At 44.9% G+C, this 17,808-nt stretch overlaps 1 protein-coding gene across 1 annotated transcript; it reads right to left on the minus strand.

Annotated features, from left to right (window-relative positions):
- Positions 1-246: 246 nt before the first annotated feature.
- IL20RB (interleukin 20 receptor subunit beta) lies at positions 247-17,324 on the minus strand. Its single transcript, XM_033517996.1, has 8 exons — positions 17,295-17,324; positions 13,425-13,602; positions 8,581-8,716; positions 7,720-7,910; positions 4,814-4,938; positions 1,973-2,123; positions 1,055-1,200; positions 247-531 (listed from the first exon to the last, which is right to left on the minus strand). The coding sequence occupies exons 1-8, from the start codon at positions 17,322-17,324 to the stop codon at positions 406-408; spliced, it is 1,083 nt and encodes a 360-aa protein (XP_033373887.1). The 3' UTR covers positions 247-405.
- Positions 17,325-17,808: the final 484 nt, after the last annotated feature.

Genomic DNA, 17,808 nt, shown 5'->3' on the forward strand with positions numbered 1-17,808 from the left:
ATCTTTCCCCCTGCTCATTCCAGCTGGCTGAGCCACATAAGCAGCCCTTACTGAGGAAAAAACAGCGAGGCTGAAATGATTTGGGATTAGAGGACTGCTCTCTATGCATTGCTCTGGTGAGCTCTGCTGTGGACCTGATTTTCCGAGTCTGAGAGAGTTTTTCAGCCTGTCAGTGTCTGATCTGAAGAGGGAAAGCCTCTTGGGAAGAGATCAGACACTGATAGGGTGAAAAACTCTCTCAGACTCACAAAATCAGGTCCACACTCTGCCTTGGGAGCACCAATGAGGCTGAAAAAGGGAGCTTGGGTCACCCTGTGCCCGCTCCTGGGCAAGGACAGGAACTGGCAGCTGTCACCTTTACTTGCTTCTGGTGCTACAAAGAGGCTCTTTGTGTTCTGGGGTGCTCTAAAGTGCTTTTTGAATCCACAGCTGGAGAACTTCTTCTGAGGGCGTCACAACCACCATCAGGTCACATCGCTCAGCCTCTTCACTGCCCTGCAGGATCAGATGGGTGGGGGGCTCGGATTCTTTCTGAAAAACAAATCAAACACCCTCAGGCTGCTGAGTTAGTCTGCTTGTCCTCTTCCTCACAAAGTGTTCCTCCTTCCTGCCACAGCTGCCCATATACCCACAGCCACAGGAGTGCTGACCTGCATTCTCACTTGAACTGGACATTGAAACGTATTCCTGAGGAGCTTTTGATTGATTTCTCCTTAGCAAGTTGCTGAGAAGCTCAGAGAGGGTAGCAGGGGACATGGAGCAGTGCTGACAGGGGCACAGCTGTTTGGTTCAGGGAGCAGCTGCTCGGGCAGGGTCAGGCCCTGCCTCCCAAACCATTTCCCCAGAAGCACCAGGAGCATCTTCCCTGTCCAGGGCTCAGGGCCAAAGGCAGTGACAGCTGTGCAGCCAGTTCAGGGCTGCTGGTCCCTGCAGATCAGCTCCTCACACCAAAATGGGCAAGGCTTCCTGGGAATCTGCTTCTTCCGCCTGCCCCATGCTCCTGTGAGTTCCCAGCACGCTAAAAAACCAATAAAGCACAGTAAAAAAAAGTTACCAGTGTGTCTGGCAGGACAGCAGCAGGGCAGCAGACATATTGGAAGACTTTACTTATTTTCCAGGTAAGGAGAGGCAGGGTCAAAGCTGCCAGAGCAAAGCCAGCAGAGGAGATGAGGGCAGTAACCAGCCACATGGATGTGTCACCTGGAAATGACAGAAACAGCAAAACTTCTCAGAGACACTGCAGGGACCAAGTGTTAGTGTTCAGGAACACACATAATCACAGAATGATTATATGAAGGTGCTTTATTGAAGGGCTCTGGGTGTCAGGGGTACACAGACCCAAATCTGACCCGATTTGGTTTTGAGTTGAACGTATTTTATATTCTATTGTTATGCAACTTACATATTAATTATTAAAATTACATTGTTCTATTGTAAGCATTGTTTTTACCCAAGCATGGATTTCTCGTGATCCCCCCTAGCCCCCAACATTGTTCCTCATGTTCTTTAAACAATAATTATATCTAATCACATCTAACAATTGTATCATTTTTCATATACTGACTACACAGGTGCAGTTTGACCTGGTCTTTAGCAAGCACAAGGCCTAACATATCTCAGGGCCTACTTTTCCCAGGGCTTTCCAAACCTAACTTTCTTTCTAAATCCCCAAATTTTCTAAGATTTTAAGACTTTTTACTATCACAAGCACAAACTTCTCAGAGACACTGCAGGGACCAAACAGAAACTTCTCAGAGACCCTGCAGGGCCCAAGCACTCACTGCATTCAGCCTGAGCCCTGTGTGGCTGCTCTTCCACCCACCCTGGGGAGATCCCTCCCCAGCAAACTCCAGTGTGGGGGACTGCTCTCCTGACTCCTGTTTTACCTCTCCCAAACTCAGGAGGTTCAGGGTGGAAACAAGAGGAAGAGCTTTGGGCATGGAGGAGGAGGAGGAGGAAGGCTGGCTCTTACCCTGTGCCCTCACACACTGTGTGGGGCTGAAGCTGCTGCTCCTGTTGATGGCCTCGACGTGTGTCTGAGCCTTCACACAGTACTCAGCTCCTGCCTCCATGGTGTCCAGGTGAACCACGGAGCTCACCACCTTCACCACCTTCTGCTGCACCTGCCACAGCCCCAGAGCAGAAAGCATCAGGGCCCAGGGCAAGGAGCTAACATCAAACAGCAGCCCTGCTACCGATGCCTTAAAGAATCTGGGAATGAAACCACACACACTGTGGAGATACCATCAGTACAGGAGGCAATCTATGGAGGTTGATCTTTATTGGAGGCCTCCAGGGGCAGATATGGAAGGTGTCCACACAAGCCCACCCCCACAGGCTGATTCACAAGTTTAGTAAACCAGCACAATTGACAAAAAGCACCAGTTAGGAGCACAAGTGGTGAGGCAACTCCCCCCCACCCAAGTTTAGGGCCTTCTAAGTCCTCCCCCCTCAGTTGGAACTGAAGTTTGTTGGTGAAAATGTGTCTCTAAGAGCTGGATTTTGGCCTTGGTTCCCAGCCAAGGTAGGGTAGGGGCTTTGGAATATGTTTTGCCTTTCTGCCTATCAGAGCTGGGAAAAGGACTGAGAAAACTAGCTAGGAATGCAAAAATGGGCTACAGAGCTCCAAAAATGTGTGTAAAGAATACAGAAAGTATAGAAAACAGAAAATGCAAAAAAATGATTTGGCATCACCATGTTGCTTGTCCAGCGAGAAAAGAAGGGAGCAGCAGGGGATGTCTGAGGCCTGTGTGAGCAGAAGAAAAGAAGGATGAAAGCAGCAGAAAACAAGAAAGCACAGTGGAGTGCAGAATGAGCCCACACACTTCTGGAAGGGGATGGAAGGAGGAAGGTGTAAGCCAGAGACTCTTGATGATGGTGCTGGGCCACAACACTAGACCAGAACCTGCTGCCCTGCTAGGAGGGGGATGTCTGAGGTCTCATCTGAGGTTTTTCTTGGTGTGATGGATGCCAAAATCATCCCCATACAGTGCTGGGGGTGAAAAAGCTGTGCCAGAGGGCTCAGAGAGGGGATGGACTGGGCTAGGGAGGGCTGAGTGAATTTGGTGTGTGTTTAACATGCTCCAGCAAAGCAAATCCAGGACAGGATTTTATTGCCAGAAAGAGGTCTGCATTGATGGCTAGAAAAATGAATTTTCTGTTTCCAGTGTCCCCAGCCATGAGAGGATGGGTAACAGCTCCCCAGCTGCTCCTCCTCCTGTGCTGCAGATGCAAACCTGTTCTCACAGAGGGCCTGATCAGCCTCCAGCTCCACACACATATGGAAACTCCAACAAGCCAGGAGGGCTCTCCTGGCAGGGCAAGTCCTTCCCACCATCAAAATAGCCTTCTCCACAGAAACATGATGTGGAGGGACATCCATTTGAAAAGATTTCAAGGACAAAATTAGGTCTATGATTGTCTGCTCTTGCAAAAACATCAAATGAGACACGTGAAATGTAAAAATAGTAAGAGTCCCAGCATAGAGCTTGTATTGACCAGCAAAACTAATGGTTGCAACAGTCCAATTGGTAGAAAGTATTCTGAAATTTGGGATTAATGTTGAGGTCATTAAGATCACATACTGAAGAAGATTTAATATTTTATTAATAAAACACAATCAGATACAGACTTACTGATTGGTTTTAAGGTGTCAGCCCATGGACAAGGCTGAGCTCATTTAGCTGGATTTTACAGTGGGAAGTCCTGCTACTGGTGGCTCCTTCTAAAGACTTTTGTATGAGTAAATTGCTAATTGAGAATGTCAGGAAGTCATGGTGGGGACTCACATATTAGCAGAGGTGATCAGGAATTGAAATGAAAACTGATACCTGCTAGTGGTACTAAAAACCCACTTCACAATAGTAAAGATGACAGACAGCTGTGAAGAACAGCAGGAGGATCTGGGAATAAAGCAACAAATGCAATTCAACACAGATAAATGTGGAATTGTGCCCATGAGAATTTTTCTCCTACATTTTCACAGCATCCTCCATCAGAAACAGGAACCTGGGGTTCAGGTTCCATGGGACTGTCAGCACTGTGGCAGCCACATTAACAATTGCTGGAGAGACGAGGGAGTGGGAAGACTTGTTTTGTTTTATGGTGCTAGCACAGAGTGTTCCTGCACCTCGGACTCTGCAGGTGTTTCCCTGCCCACCCTGGAAAGGACAACCTGAAGAACCCTGTGAGGGCTTCCACAGGGAGCAGCTAAGTAGCCTGGGAGTCCTTGGCCTGGAGAAGGATACAGAATATGAAACTAATAGTAGGGAAAGTGAATGGGGAATAATTGTTCTCTCTCATCCCCAAACCAAGGCTGAGACTGCACAACAGTTAAGATGCAGAATTCCTCATTGCAGGAAGTTGAGAAGAGAACAAACTAGAAGTTTACATAGATTGAATGCCAGAACAGATAAATCAATAGAATAAAAATCCATCAAGGACTACTAATGCTGGAATTTCTGACTCAGAAAACTGAGAAAAATTCGTCAGTACCTCAGTGTGACACCTTAATCATGGTCTGAGTAGACCAGATGATGTTCAGAGGGAGAAGACAGCTTTAACAAACACCTTTAACTCCTGATTTCTGGTTCCTAGCTCTAGTTGAGGTATGTGAGGGGATTGCTTTTCCCAGAGATGGAAATGTGGAAAGAACAAACAAGCTTTTCCATGAGGTGAGGTGGCACAAACCCACTCCAGGCAGGTCCTTCAGCCCCACAGCAGGAGCTGGGACTGGCAGACAGGCTCTGGGCAATGTCTGTGTGCATCCCTCGGGGCACTCTGTTATTGCCTAAGATCTGAGGGTAACACTCACCCTGCTCTCCTGGCCCCTCTTCCAGTAGAGCAGCCGGAACTGGAAGGAGGGTCCCATGTCTGCCAGCTCCACCAGTAAATGGTGCCCCTCTGCCACGACCCTCAGCAGGGGTGGGGTCAGGGAAGCTGCCAACACAGAAAGCACCATTATCACCCAGAGACAGCCCTGAAATCCCCCCTTTTGCCCAGACAGGAGAGGAGGAGAGGCTGCCACCACCAGTGGAACACCATTAATCTACAAGAACAGCCGGCTGCTTCAGTGGGGCAGAAACCTCTCTGCTCTCCCTCCCTGTGAGTCCAGGAGCAGGAGCAGACTTCCAGCCCGAGAAGGACCATGACTGCTATTGCAAATGGGGATTTGGCAACAGCTGAGCTGCACAGAACTTGAAAGGCTTTGAATTTTCTCCAGTGGAGGAGCTGCCTGGCCTGAGGGTACCACGAGAGCAGCTGCAGCAGAAGCAGCTGGGCCACAGAAGCTGGGACACCAGATCAGGTCAGCTCTTGTGCTCCTGGGCACGAGCTCAGCTCTGACACACAGAACAGGAGCTGAGAAACCACTGCTTTTCATGGGAGTTTTGGCAGTTATTCAAACATGAAGGAAAAAACATTATTATGAGCCTCAGGGTAATTCACATGAATCCTGATTTTCTTTTAGTGTCTGCATGGTTTCAGACAGACTTGGGCTGATGATCTGCCGTGACTTCAGGTTTGGCAAATGTATGCAAGTAAATCTTGAGGCGATTTGCTTCCTGCTTACTTTGATATTCAAAGCTTGGTTTTGTCTGGGATTCTGCTGAGAAGAATATTAGTGAAAAAATGAGAATCAATCGAGCATAGATGAAACTGCACTGTACATTTATGAACTGGGAAGTTCAAGGCAGTACAGAGATCATGTTTGCACTATTTATCTGTGCCATTATTCACACTTATCTATGCCATTTTTTACCACTCTGCTGCAGCTGAAACCCCCTTCAACTTCTTTGCTTTCAAGAAAGGAAGGAGAGTGATGCATAGTGCCATATAGATGAGATGCTCTTAATAGAATTTGCTCTTACATCCATTGAATTGCCACTAATACTGAGCAATATGAAAACATAAAATCCAAGCATGTACATGATGAGTGTGCCACAAATGGGAGCCCTGGAAATCTACTTTGTACTTTTAAATGAAAAGCTGAAAAAAAAGGGTAAAAATCTCCTCAGCACCATGTCTCAAAATTGAAAAGAAACTGTTATCTGTTATAACTGTTATAACTGTTATCATCTGGAGCATTAAAAGCAAATATTGTGCTAATGGATTAAGAAAAGGACATTTCAAGATGCAGCTTCTAAACAAACAGGAGCATTTCTATTTAGCTCTGTGCTGGCACACTGGATACCAACTAACTGACTGTTGAGAAGTGAAGAAGGAAGCCTGACTAAATGGTTTGCTTTAGGAAGATCTTTTCAAAGTGTTTTCTGTGTGTTATCATACATGGAAATGTGTTTAATATGTGCTTCTACCCCTTTGGCTCTGTGCAGTCTGGAGGAGCCATGGGCTGTGCTGCTGTGAGCTCCTTACAGAACCCATGGGCTGTGTTTGGATCCCTTAGCTCCTCTCAGACTCACTGCCAGCTCTCCTCAGAGCTGTGACAGCAGAGCAGTAAAAATGCATAAGGACAAGGGCTTACAGTGACTTTTCTTTCTCTTTTAAACATCTGTCACATTCCCATTGAATCCCAAAGCAAGCTGTAGCCTCTGAACCGTCACAGCCTAGCCAGAAGACTCTTTTGGGGTCCCTAAGACACAGGACCAGTTGTCAAATACTTCACTGAACCATGAGAAGCTGCTGCTTTTGTTCCTGTCAGTCTCAGGGATGTCCTTCCCCTGTCTCTGCCTGACAGTGCAGTCTGTGCCTCCACAGCTGCTGGAAAAGGGAAGGATTTTTTTACCTAAAGCATTCTCTAGACTATGTTCCCACAGAAAGGGAGACATTCACCAGCTTAGGTGGCACTTCTGATGGTGCTGCTTTGACCATGACCTCTGTGTGGGTGAGGGCTGCTCCCACATGAGGTAAAGAATAACTTCCAAAGTTGGATGAATTTTTACTATTGTGTCAGTTCTGGTGTAGACAATTTCTTCCCTGGCTAAAGCTGATGGGTGCTGCCCATCCCAGACTGAGAGCTGCAGTCTAACAGTGACCTCAGCAGAGCTTTCCCACCACAGTTTTTGTTGCTGAAAGCAGTTGACTAAATGGCAGAGGAAATTATTCCAGAGAAATCCTGGAAGGAGTACACTCATTTTAGGCTGTAACATGATCCTTGGGTTGAGCTGGGCCTCAGGCTTTGCAGGACTTGGAAGGACACGGAGAAAACATCCTGCATTTCTAGGATGAAATGAATGCTGTGGGTTCCAGCTTTCTCTCCTGGATTGAGGTTACTTCACAGATCTGACACCATGGGAAGAAGGAACCATGGAGTGGGATTTTTCAGGACAGTACAGGACAGACAGAGCATGACAGGGCTGTTTTCTAGAGTAAAAGCTCCCTTAGGATCAGGTTCTGGACCTCTTAGAGGTGACTACAAGGCTTGGATTAAATGACAGCAAGCCTAGTTGGTCAGAAACCTCTAAATTTAGGGGTAAGACTGCAAAAGGAAACTCCTGCAGTCATCTTGCTTATCTTTGAAACCTTTGAAATTCAAGCCCAGATGAATTTGGCTCTGCCTTGTGATGGACTCATGTCCAAGAACATTGTCTGAGAAGTGAAACCCCCCAATCCAGTGTGAGGGGAGCTGAGAAGCAGGGGGTGCTCGGTGTGGGCTCTGTGTGCCACGCACTGGGCACAGACAGTGTCATGTCACCTCAGGGTACCTCAACACCCAGCTCTGGCATGTGAACACCAAAGATGTCGTTTAGGGGCAGGACGCACTCGTGGCGCGGTTGAAGAAGCCCTTCGTGGTGCCCCACTGGGACCTGGTGGCACCAAGCTCTGCCCTGACACGCAGCTTGTAGGCCACGGTGGCTGAGATGTCCTCGGTGATGTTGCACACCGTGGCTGTGGTGAGGGAACACTCCGAGATGGGGATCCAGCTCCCGTTGGCGTATTCCCGCTCGTATTCCCTGCGGAGAAGAGGAAGCAGACAGGCAGCAGCCTGGCAGGAGCTCTGTCTGCCCAGCTATGGCTTCTTTCCAGGTGAAACCTGGACTGGGATGCACTGGGGAGGGAACACCATGGTGTTTGGAACCTGTGTGGGTGTGGTTTAGGTCTCAGCTGGAGAAAATCAGCCCGAGCTGAGTTTGTGAGCCAAATGCAGCACGAAACTGTGGGAGGTGGGGACAGCCAACGCTGGGTTGATGCATCAAGCCCTGCCCACTCATCTGACTTGATCATCCCCAATTCCAAAGCTGTATTGGAATAAAAGAGCTCAAGATGTATCAGAAACCTCCTGTGGTGTGTGTCAAATGTTTAAATGGTTTGCAAGAAATAAAGCTCAATGCTTTCTCCTTCCTCTTCTAAATAAAATGTTGTAAACCTTCTTAACTTTTGAATCCTTGGGTAGAGGCAGATTTCTTATATGGAATTGATGCACTCAGGTTTCTATTAACCTGCAAACTGTCCCAGAATTGGAACAAAAGGAATTTTCCCCCCACATCTCATTAACAGTGCTAAAGCATCAAACTTCGCTTAGGATTGTGAACTGAATGAGATCAAGACATCCAAAAATTTAGAACTTAAATTGAGATAAACAATGCTCAAAAAGCAAAAAGAATGAAAAAACTGAGTAGTTACCCCTGAAACTCAACTGAGTATCTCACTGTTGCTCCCTTGACAATCACAGGACTCCAAGATAAGAAGTGTTTCATGTTGGTTGAAAGAATGGAGATACTCTGAGGTGCTGGCAGCAAAGCATCTCCTCCTAAAATACCTAGCAAAAGAAAGGGAAAAAAAATGTATTTACTGGAAAAAAAAAAAGAAAAAGAAAAAGAAAAGCTTAGAACAGTGCAAACAGTGTTTTGCATCAGAAATACACATGCTTCATTTCAATACAGTCACTTCAGTGTTTGAAGTATTTTACAGAGAAGAAAGGACAGAGCAGCTCAGTTAAAGTGTTCCTTTTCCTTATTTCAGAGTTTTTCATTGTATCACTAAACCAGCTTCACCAAGACCTCTGCGTGAGTGAGGACTGCTTCCTCATGAAGTATTGGATAACTTCCAAAGTTGGATGTATTTTTAATATTGGGTCAGTTCTGGTTTAGGACAGACACCTTCTTGCCTGGCTAAAGCTGATGGGTCTGACAGTGATCTCAGCAGAGCTTTCCCCACAGTTTTTGTGGTGGGAGGAAAAGGCCAAGCTCTCCAATTGGATTTAACAAAGCCAAGTAACAGACTTGGCTCTGTTGCACTCCACAAGCTGCTCCAAGAAGGTTGTGGTTCCAAATGTGCTGCTCCTTTCCAGGCTGGATTCGCTGCTGTGGGAGATCCCAGCTCCTTCCACACTGCAGGGTTCTGACAGTGGAAAGGGCTGTTTGCTGTGATATAGAATAAACTGATTCCACTCTATAACTGGAATTATTTCCTCTGAGGTCTCCACAGCATGGCTTGGGGTGGTGGTTGATTTTACCCTGGGCTATCTCGATGTAAAATCCTTGGCAATGTTTGGAGCACAGGAGGCAGGATTCCCCATGGACACATCCAGCACTGCTCTGTGGGAATTTATCAGGCTTCTGCTTCTTTCCAGTCCCAGGAAAATCCCATTCTCTCTGCTCAGCAGGGAATGGCTCCCAAAGAGCCACTGGGAGGGGGGAATGGATGAGCTGGTTTCTATCAACCCACCTGTGAGCACTCTCCCCAAAACAAGGTAAATGTGCTATCACAATGTGCTGCTTAATGATTGCTTTTTAATTAAATTTATTTCACTTAACCATGTTGGTCATCCAATAGTCTTTAACTGCCACTAAAAGGGGTGTTTTCTTCTGAGCCATTTTTACACAGTTAACCAGTAAATTGTCAGTTGTTCTACCCAGGATCAAAACCAGGCTAACAAGTCCATGAGCAATGTTTTTTAAAGCATTGGAACAATATCTGTCTAATTTTCTGTATCATATCTTTATAAAATCACTAATGATGTGAGGAACTATTATGCCAGCTCTCTTATGATTCTTTGGCACAAATATACAGGTCTGTTGACACAATGCTCAGCTGCTCTTTGAAATAAAATTCAGGTTTCTCGGGGATGAGAAATTTTCTTCCTTATCCTTTAGAAAACAGAAGGGTCACTCTCTGCCACAGCAGCAGTTCTGGTAGGCTGAGGGTCCATACACTCAGAGCACTGTAGTCAAGGCATTTTTAGTCTTTAAAAAATGAAAAAAGCAAAGTTTTTAGTGACCTTCCCACTGCAGCAGAATCACAGAACCACAGGATGAACTAGGTTGGAAAAGAAAAGCATAACCACCCATTTGTCTCTTGTGCTCTCCACACTTCTCAACCTTCAGATTTCTTGCCACTTTTCCTTGGTTCCCGTGTTTTGTTTTGGAATTTTGCAGACCTGAGTGTGAATTCCGCACCAGATTTCATTTCCATCAACAAGCACTGGTTCTCTGCAGGGCTCACAGACACAACCAAGCCCCAGGTCTGAGCAGGGGTGAACTAGAACTGAAGGTTTTCCTGTTTTTTCAAGTCCTGACTTTAGGACATTTTTGATATAAACTTTTTGGCATTCAATAGTACTAAATCCTGTATTATTAAACTGTCTAGAAACCTATTTTAAAAGCAGAGAGTTCTGAATTGGGCTATCAGTCTTTTAATGGCCCCAGGGTTATTTCCTGTCTGGTGAGACCAATCTTCATTTCCTGGCTATGCTTGGCTTTGTGCACTCTTTTCTTGTTAAAACCAGAGAGTCTCCTACTGGCACAGTGCTGCCACCTCACTTCAGCTGAACCACAAAAGTTCATACAGAAATTAGGATTCTCTCCTGCTTTCAATAGGAAAAAACTCTGTACCCAATGCTACATGCCTCTATAAGAGCAGTTCACTGATTTTCTGTTTGGCATTTTATATGCTGAAAGTTGTAGTTTGGAGGACAGGTTCATGCTTTTCCAGAGTACTTTTGATTTGATAATCCTGTGTCATAGCCAAGCAAATTATATTTGTGGTTTCTCCCACCCATCTGTTGCAGCAGCCCACAAAACAATTGTAACAAATACAAGTTTAACAGTGGGAGGAAAGACAATTCTAGGTTATATAAACAGCACTGAGTACAAACAGTGAAGTGCTTTGTTTGAATGCTGAAATAATCCACCAGCTCTGCTTTGTTCATTTTGAAAGAAGAGGAAACAATGATCATCCAAAGTGCAGGAGACAACTGGACAGAGAGCACAGGCAGGACCCAGAGGGCTGAGAGCCCAGGGCTGCCACATCTCCATCTGGATTTGGATTCACCAGCAGCCTCACAGGAAAAGCCAAACTACACTCATTCAAGCCAGGGTAGTGACTCTCACCCTAACGTCTCCAGTCATGCCAAAGAGATGGCATTTTCTCTGTAAATAGCATTTTTGTCTCCTACCCTATCAGTACTGTATCCTATTTAATGAGTTACACAGAGAATACATTTCCATTTAGAATGGTGATGACCCTTTTAATTTAGTATTTTTATTCTCTTTGTGTTAGAGAATTACAATTAAGAAAAAAACATGGTCAAGTCTAGTATGTTTGTCTGTCTTACTTTTCAATTTAAAATACCTTAAATAAACCTTGATAAAGTTCCATTCCTCTGGGATATATTTTAATATCTTTGTTGCTTTGTGAATATAGAACAATACAATATTTCCCCATATCTTGCTGTTACTTCATCATTACTATCACCACTACTTACTGCTGAGTGTATGTGAGCACTGTAAACATATTAATACAATTACCATTTTATTCATAATATTATCTCCTTTCAGGGATTCAACAGGCAGCAACCTCAGACTTGGTGCTGCACAGTGTTCAGGAGTGCTTTACCTGGCATATCCCTTAAAATTTTATATTCCTGGTGTGGTAACAAGCATTGGCTTTTTTAAGTTTCAGTCATGGTGTTGTTTAATCTTCTTTTGCTAATCTGGAGGGCAACAATGCCGCCAGCTTTTTGTATCTTTCAGCATGGTCTGTATTCCATCTCATTTTATTTCCATTTGAGGAAATTTCAGTGGAGGGGAATCTGACAAGGGAATTCTGAATTCTAAACACTGGTAACAAGAGAGTAATATCTAGAACATCCTGAGAAGATAAAGGCATTTCTTTTTTCACTAAATGTTGAAAATGAAAGCCATACATCTCTAAGTCCTAAAAATAGCAGTTTAAAAAAGGATAATAAATTATGCTAAAATCTTTTTGTCTAGGACTCCAGCCTGCAGGCTCTGGGGACATCCCTCCCTCATCTGCTGATTACTCAAACTCACAGCAAAAGGCAAGACCCTGCTACATCCCTTTGGCTTTTCCTGTTCCCAGCACCCCAAATCAAAGCCAGACTGCTGGGCTAGACAGGAACACGCTCTTCTGACCTGGTGTCTGCTCTGCACAGCCACAGGGGCTGCTGAGGGCAGAAACACTCAACCAAATAAATGTTCTCTGCTCAGAAAGAAGACTGGGACATGAATTTTTGCATTTCAGGTCGAGGCCAAGAGAAAGGCAGTGTAAGTTATCCCACCTTTCCCTCCCACTCGCTGTCACGGTGTGAGAGGCTGGCAGTCACTACCCACACAGGCAGCACTCAGGTAGCCAGGCCTTCAGCAAAAACAGCAAAAACAACCCCACATTTCTTTAAAGAATAGTTCCCCAGCTGTGTCATCTTTCAAAACACAATCACCATGATCTTCCCTATTGCACAGAACAAACTTTCCACTTGATGCTGTCACTGGATTCTGTCTGAGCATCTAAGAACTATAAATAGCAAAGCAGCTGTAAATTTTTTTTTTTCTGTGGCAGAGGGAAAAAAATGGAGCACAAGACAACCAGAATGTTGTTGGCACAAGCTAAAATGGCACATTTAGGAAACCTGGACCAGGGAAAACCCAAGCACTCTGGCAAGCCATGTTTGCTTTGTAGAGGACTGCCACTGCAATCACTGGGATGCAGTCAGGAGATTTGAGACCAAGCTCCTCTGGATGGGTCTGGGGTGTAGCATTTACTTGAAAAAGCAGATTACCAGTTGCACAGCCTCCTTCCAGCGTAAAGGAGACCCTCAGAGAAGTGATTTGAGCTATTAATTAGCAGTTTATATCCTTCCTCTCTGACCCTGCATCCTCTCCACAGGCAGAGCATCCCTGTGCTCAGTGATCAACATTGGAAGAAGAGAGTTCAGCTTCTCACAGAAGCAGGGACAAATACAGCATCACTTCAATTCCTTCCAACTGAAACTTCCCTTTAGAGTCCAGAAATTACCTGCAGAACTGAATATACAGGTTGCCTTTTTCTGATATTTGCTTTTTCTGATATTCATTTTAGAAAAAGAATAAAAATTCAGGATCACCTGACCCCGTTCTCCTTTGGCTTCAGTGCTGCCAAGGCATATTGAACAAAAGGACAAAAGAATTTGTTACTCACAGCCTCTCTGTCTTCTGACTGGAGTCAGGGAAGCTCTTTCAGCCATTTACCTGAGAGATTTGGTGTACTCAGAGCACAGAGGAGGAAGCAGGTGAGCTCTGGTGGCATTTTGCTCAGGTTTTCCCCACGTTCACACCCCTTTGCACATCCCAGCAGCTTCCCCTCCCAGCCAGGGAGCCTTTTCTGGGCCAGCCATGGTGGAGACTCCAGAGCAGAGTGAAACTCCTCCTGCAAAGAGGCACAGATGTTTTTTGGGAGGGTGCAGCTGCAGGGAGTGCCCAGGTAATCACTGCCAGCAGCTCTGTGCAGGTCTGTGCAGCTCTCTGCTGGATGGGGCAACCCTGCTCCACTCCCTGAGAGATTACACGGCTTAAACAGGCCTGGGAAGGAGGAAAAAGGATATGTTGGGTTTTTCCATACAGCTCTAAGTGCTCACTCCTCTGCTCAGCCCCAAACTAGATAAATCCTGATGCCTCCAGCACCAGGAAGGTTTCCTCACAAAGGGCTGGCACCTCTGGGCTGATGGAAGGGACCTGTGTCCTCCAGTTGATCTCCAATGCCACTCTGGCTGTGTTGGCTGTGTGATGAGCAGGAAATTGTGTTTCCAGGTCTGATTTGGTGCAGGCACAGGTATCCTGTGTTTTTTCCATCTTCCAGAGTCCACTGCTTTCCCCCTCAGCTGGAGTGAAGGCAGGGTTTTCATCTGGATGAGCCGAGAGCCCAAAGCACGCCAGGCTCCAGCAGCAGCAGCTCCCTTTGTGCTCCAGGCTGGGTCCTTCAGAGGCCAAGGGAAAGGCAAAGTTTAGGGGAGAGCCCCTCATGTTCTGTAAAAGGTCATTTAAATGAAATGCAAGCCTGACTGTACAGATAAGGTAAGCATAGGCCAAATCCCACCAAATCCCACCAAATCCCACCAAATGCTTTTAGCTCTGATGAAAGCAAATATTAGAAACCTCCCTTCTAAACTGATTCCTCCTCCTCACCATTTCCCACCTTAAAAGGGGCTTTCAGTTCTCAAAAAATCTGTTTTTTCCCTAAGACCTTTTAATGGCAAATACATGACTTCTGTTTTCAGTGGTGGACAAAAGGGATCTGTCAAAACTTGCCCTGTGCATATTTTCCAAGGAAAAAAAGAGGTGGGGATTTTTGATTTATAAAAGAATAAAAATAATAGTCAGTTAAGCAAAAGTCTCCAGATCCTCAGATGTGCAGGAGCAGCACAATCAAAAATCCCCACCTTTTCTCCTTCTTTCCATCATCTCTCTTTTTCCTTTCATTTCTTCCTTCCTTTGCTTTCTTACCTCCTCTCTTCCCTTTCCTCCTTTCTCTCCTTCCTCTCACTTCCCTCCTCCCTCCATCCCTACCTCTCTTCCCCTCCTGCATCCCTCCCAATCTCCCTTTTCTCTCTCCTCTCCATCTCTGGGACAGGCTGAGAGGTCTCTGAGCACTTCCCAAACCTGGGCATGTTTTCCTTCCATGGCAGAAGGATGTTCTCTGAAACACCTTTCATGTCATCTTTTATCTTGCTCTTCATTATCCCAATTTTATCCAGTCTCCTGTTACTTTTATCCAATATCTCTGCTGATAACCAAAAGGTGCCTGTTGTGGTGAGTGACTTTTATTGTTGTGAAAATCATGAGGTCCAAGAGGAAAACATGGATGTGTTTAACAGTATTAGCAACAGGACAATGTGCTTTTTGCTGGGAAGTAAAAGAAAGATTTGCAGAAGGAAAGCAGAATTTACTTGTCAGTGGGAAAAGCCACCAATTTGTTCTCTTGTTGTACCAAGAAATTATAAATAAGGCAAGTCTGAAGTATTGTTCAGTTAGAGCTGAATGGCAATGTCTTGTTCTTCCTTAGGTTGTTCTTGTGGTGCCATAAACATATGGCATATAATAATATAACATATTAAATATATTTATATATATTAGACATGATTAAATATTCAGCCATAAGCTGAGAAAAATCTCAGAGCCTGTATAATGTGTAAGAGTTGTGCCTCACATCATCCACTTTATTACTCAAACAGATGCACAGAAAAGGGTTTTTATGAACTGTTTTCACACAGTTTGCATGGAATTTACTGGAATCAAGTCCACAGCCACTTTGGAAAGTTTTGCTTTCCAAAGATTTCTCCCTTTCTGTGAGTGAGTCAGACAACTTTTCATTTTCAAGGAGGGGGGGAAGATGAATGCAGGCCCATTTCCTAATTAATCAATGATTAGCAATGAAAGGGAGAGCGGGTCTGCCATAACAATGAGGATTGCAGCTGCCCTGAGTTATCAGCAAGGTTCCAAAACAAAAACTGTGGTAACCCTGTATTATATTTCCTGCCTTAATTACACCCATCAAAGGTGTGTGTGTAAAGAAAACTCAAGGTGGAAGCTGAAGGGCTGAGGGGTGCAGGACAGCAGGCTTGGAATAGAGGGGATTATTTAGATTGCAGCAGCAATAAAAGTGGCAAAACACCTTCTGCCATTTCCCCCTCTTCTGAAATGCTGTATGAAAACACATATAGGTTTTATAGAGATAAAATGAACTCTTCCAGCTGGGCTCTTTTGCTTTCAGAACTGTACCAGTTCTACAGGTCTTTTTTGAAATTGCTGAAACAAACATTTTCATAACTTTTCCTTATCAATTATGGTCCCAATTCTGTCCTGTGAAATATTTCAATGTTATTCAGCATGCGTTTCTAAAGATAAAAGGTACTAAACATGTATTTCTAAAGATAAACATCTGTCTGATTATCTTTGTTTTGCAATTCTTGCCTTGCATTTCAAGTTATTCAGGCCAGTAATTGCACCAGTAAACCAGGATGCTGTGGAATTGCTGTGGAATCCGTGCCTAATTCAGTTTGGGTTGGCCATGTGAGGTTATTTCCAAGGAAAATGGATTGAAGGAACAGAAAAGAGAAGACACAGGTGACAATTTGAAAGGAGAGGTTTCAGTTATTTGAGTAACAGCTGGTCAGGGTTTTATACAACTCCCTGTGGCATCCTCTGTTTTCCACAGATATCCAGGTGGATGTTAAAACATTTAAATAACTGATTTATTTGTGTGTGTACTGTGATATGCTTGAGATTCCAATCTGTGAGAGGACCTAAATAAATGTGAAAAATATAGAAAAATATTTTATCTGGACCAAGTCACTGAGGGAGAAATCCCCTGTGATTAGGAGAAGAGTTGAAGCCTTGCAAATGTGACCAGTGTGTGTAGAAGTTGTGTCCTCTGGAGGTTTCTCCATGACCTTGCTGTTAGTGCAGAGCCTTTGCTGAAGGATTTACCTACATTGCAAAACCATTGTGTGGGAGTGGAGGGAAGGGAAAACCATATTTTGGGAGGCAGCATGTGGCTGGAAACAGGTCTGGGAACTGCTCTCACAGTTGTTATTTCACAACAATAATAAAGTCACTCACCACAACAGGCACCTTTTGGTTATCAGCAGAGATATTGGATAAAAGTAGCAAGAGATTGGGAACAGATATTGGATGAAATTGGGATGATGAAGAGCAAGAAGATAAAAGATGACATGAAAGGTGTTTCAGAGAACATCCTTCTGCCATGGAAGGAAAACATGCCCAGGTTTGGGAAGTGCTCAGAGACCTCTCAGCCTGTCCCAGAGATGGAGAGGAGAGAGAAAAGGGAGATTGGGAGGGATGCAGGAGGGGAAGAGAGGTAGGGATGGAGGGAGGAGGGAAGTGAGAGGAAGGAGAGAAAGGAGGAAAGGGAAGAGAGGAGGTAAGAAAGCAAAGGAAGGAAGAAATGGAAGGAAAAAGAGAGATGATGGAAAGAAGGAGAAAAGGTGGGGATTTTTGATTGTGCTGCTCCTGCACATCTGAGGATCTGGAGACTTTTGGTTAGCTGAATATTATTATAATAAAAATCCCCACCCCTTTTTTCCTTGGAAAATATGTACTCACAGTTTCCATCCAGTCTCTTTTTGGAGACATTGGTGCTGCTGGGAAGCAGCTGAAGGGTTAATTTGGCTGAGCTGGTTGGGAGTGGGCTGATTCAGATCCTGCAACTGGTTATTTGGGCAAAGCAAAGTTCAGGGAATTTATGGATCAGCATTAACGAGCTGGGAGGTTCCTGCTGCTGGGAGATGAGCTGGCCACACCAGGGGTCCCTGCCCTGAACCTCGAGCTGGGGACAAGGCTGGCACAGGAAAATAAATTACCAGAGGGAGCAGGAGAGTAATAAAACACAGTGCTGAGTTCTTCCAAGAGACATTATAGTGCTCCCTGAGGGTAACTTGTTGCTGTGTATCTAGAAAGCCTTTTTTAAACTCTTTAGAGGGAAGAAGTTTGGTCAGGACAGACAAAGGAGCCCTAAGCCAGCTCTTTAAATTTAGGAATTTTAAATTTTAACTTAAATACATGGCTGGAAAAGCTGCAGTGCTGTGTTTTTATAGTTTTTTATAGGCTTGGGCATAAA

Source organism: Parus major, chromosome 14, assembly GCF_001522545.3.
Source record: "Parus major isolate Abel chromosome 14, Parus_major1.1, whole genome shotgun sequence".
In the NCBI taxonomy this organism is placed as follows: Eukaryota; Metazoa; Chordata; class Aves; order Passeriformes; family Paridae; genus Parus; species Parus major.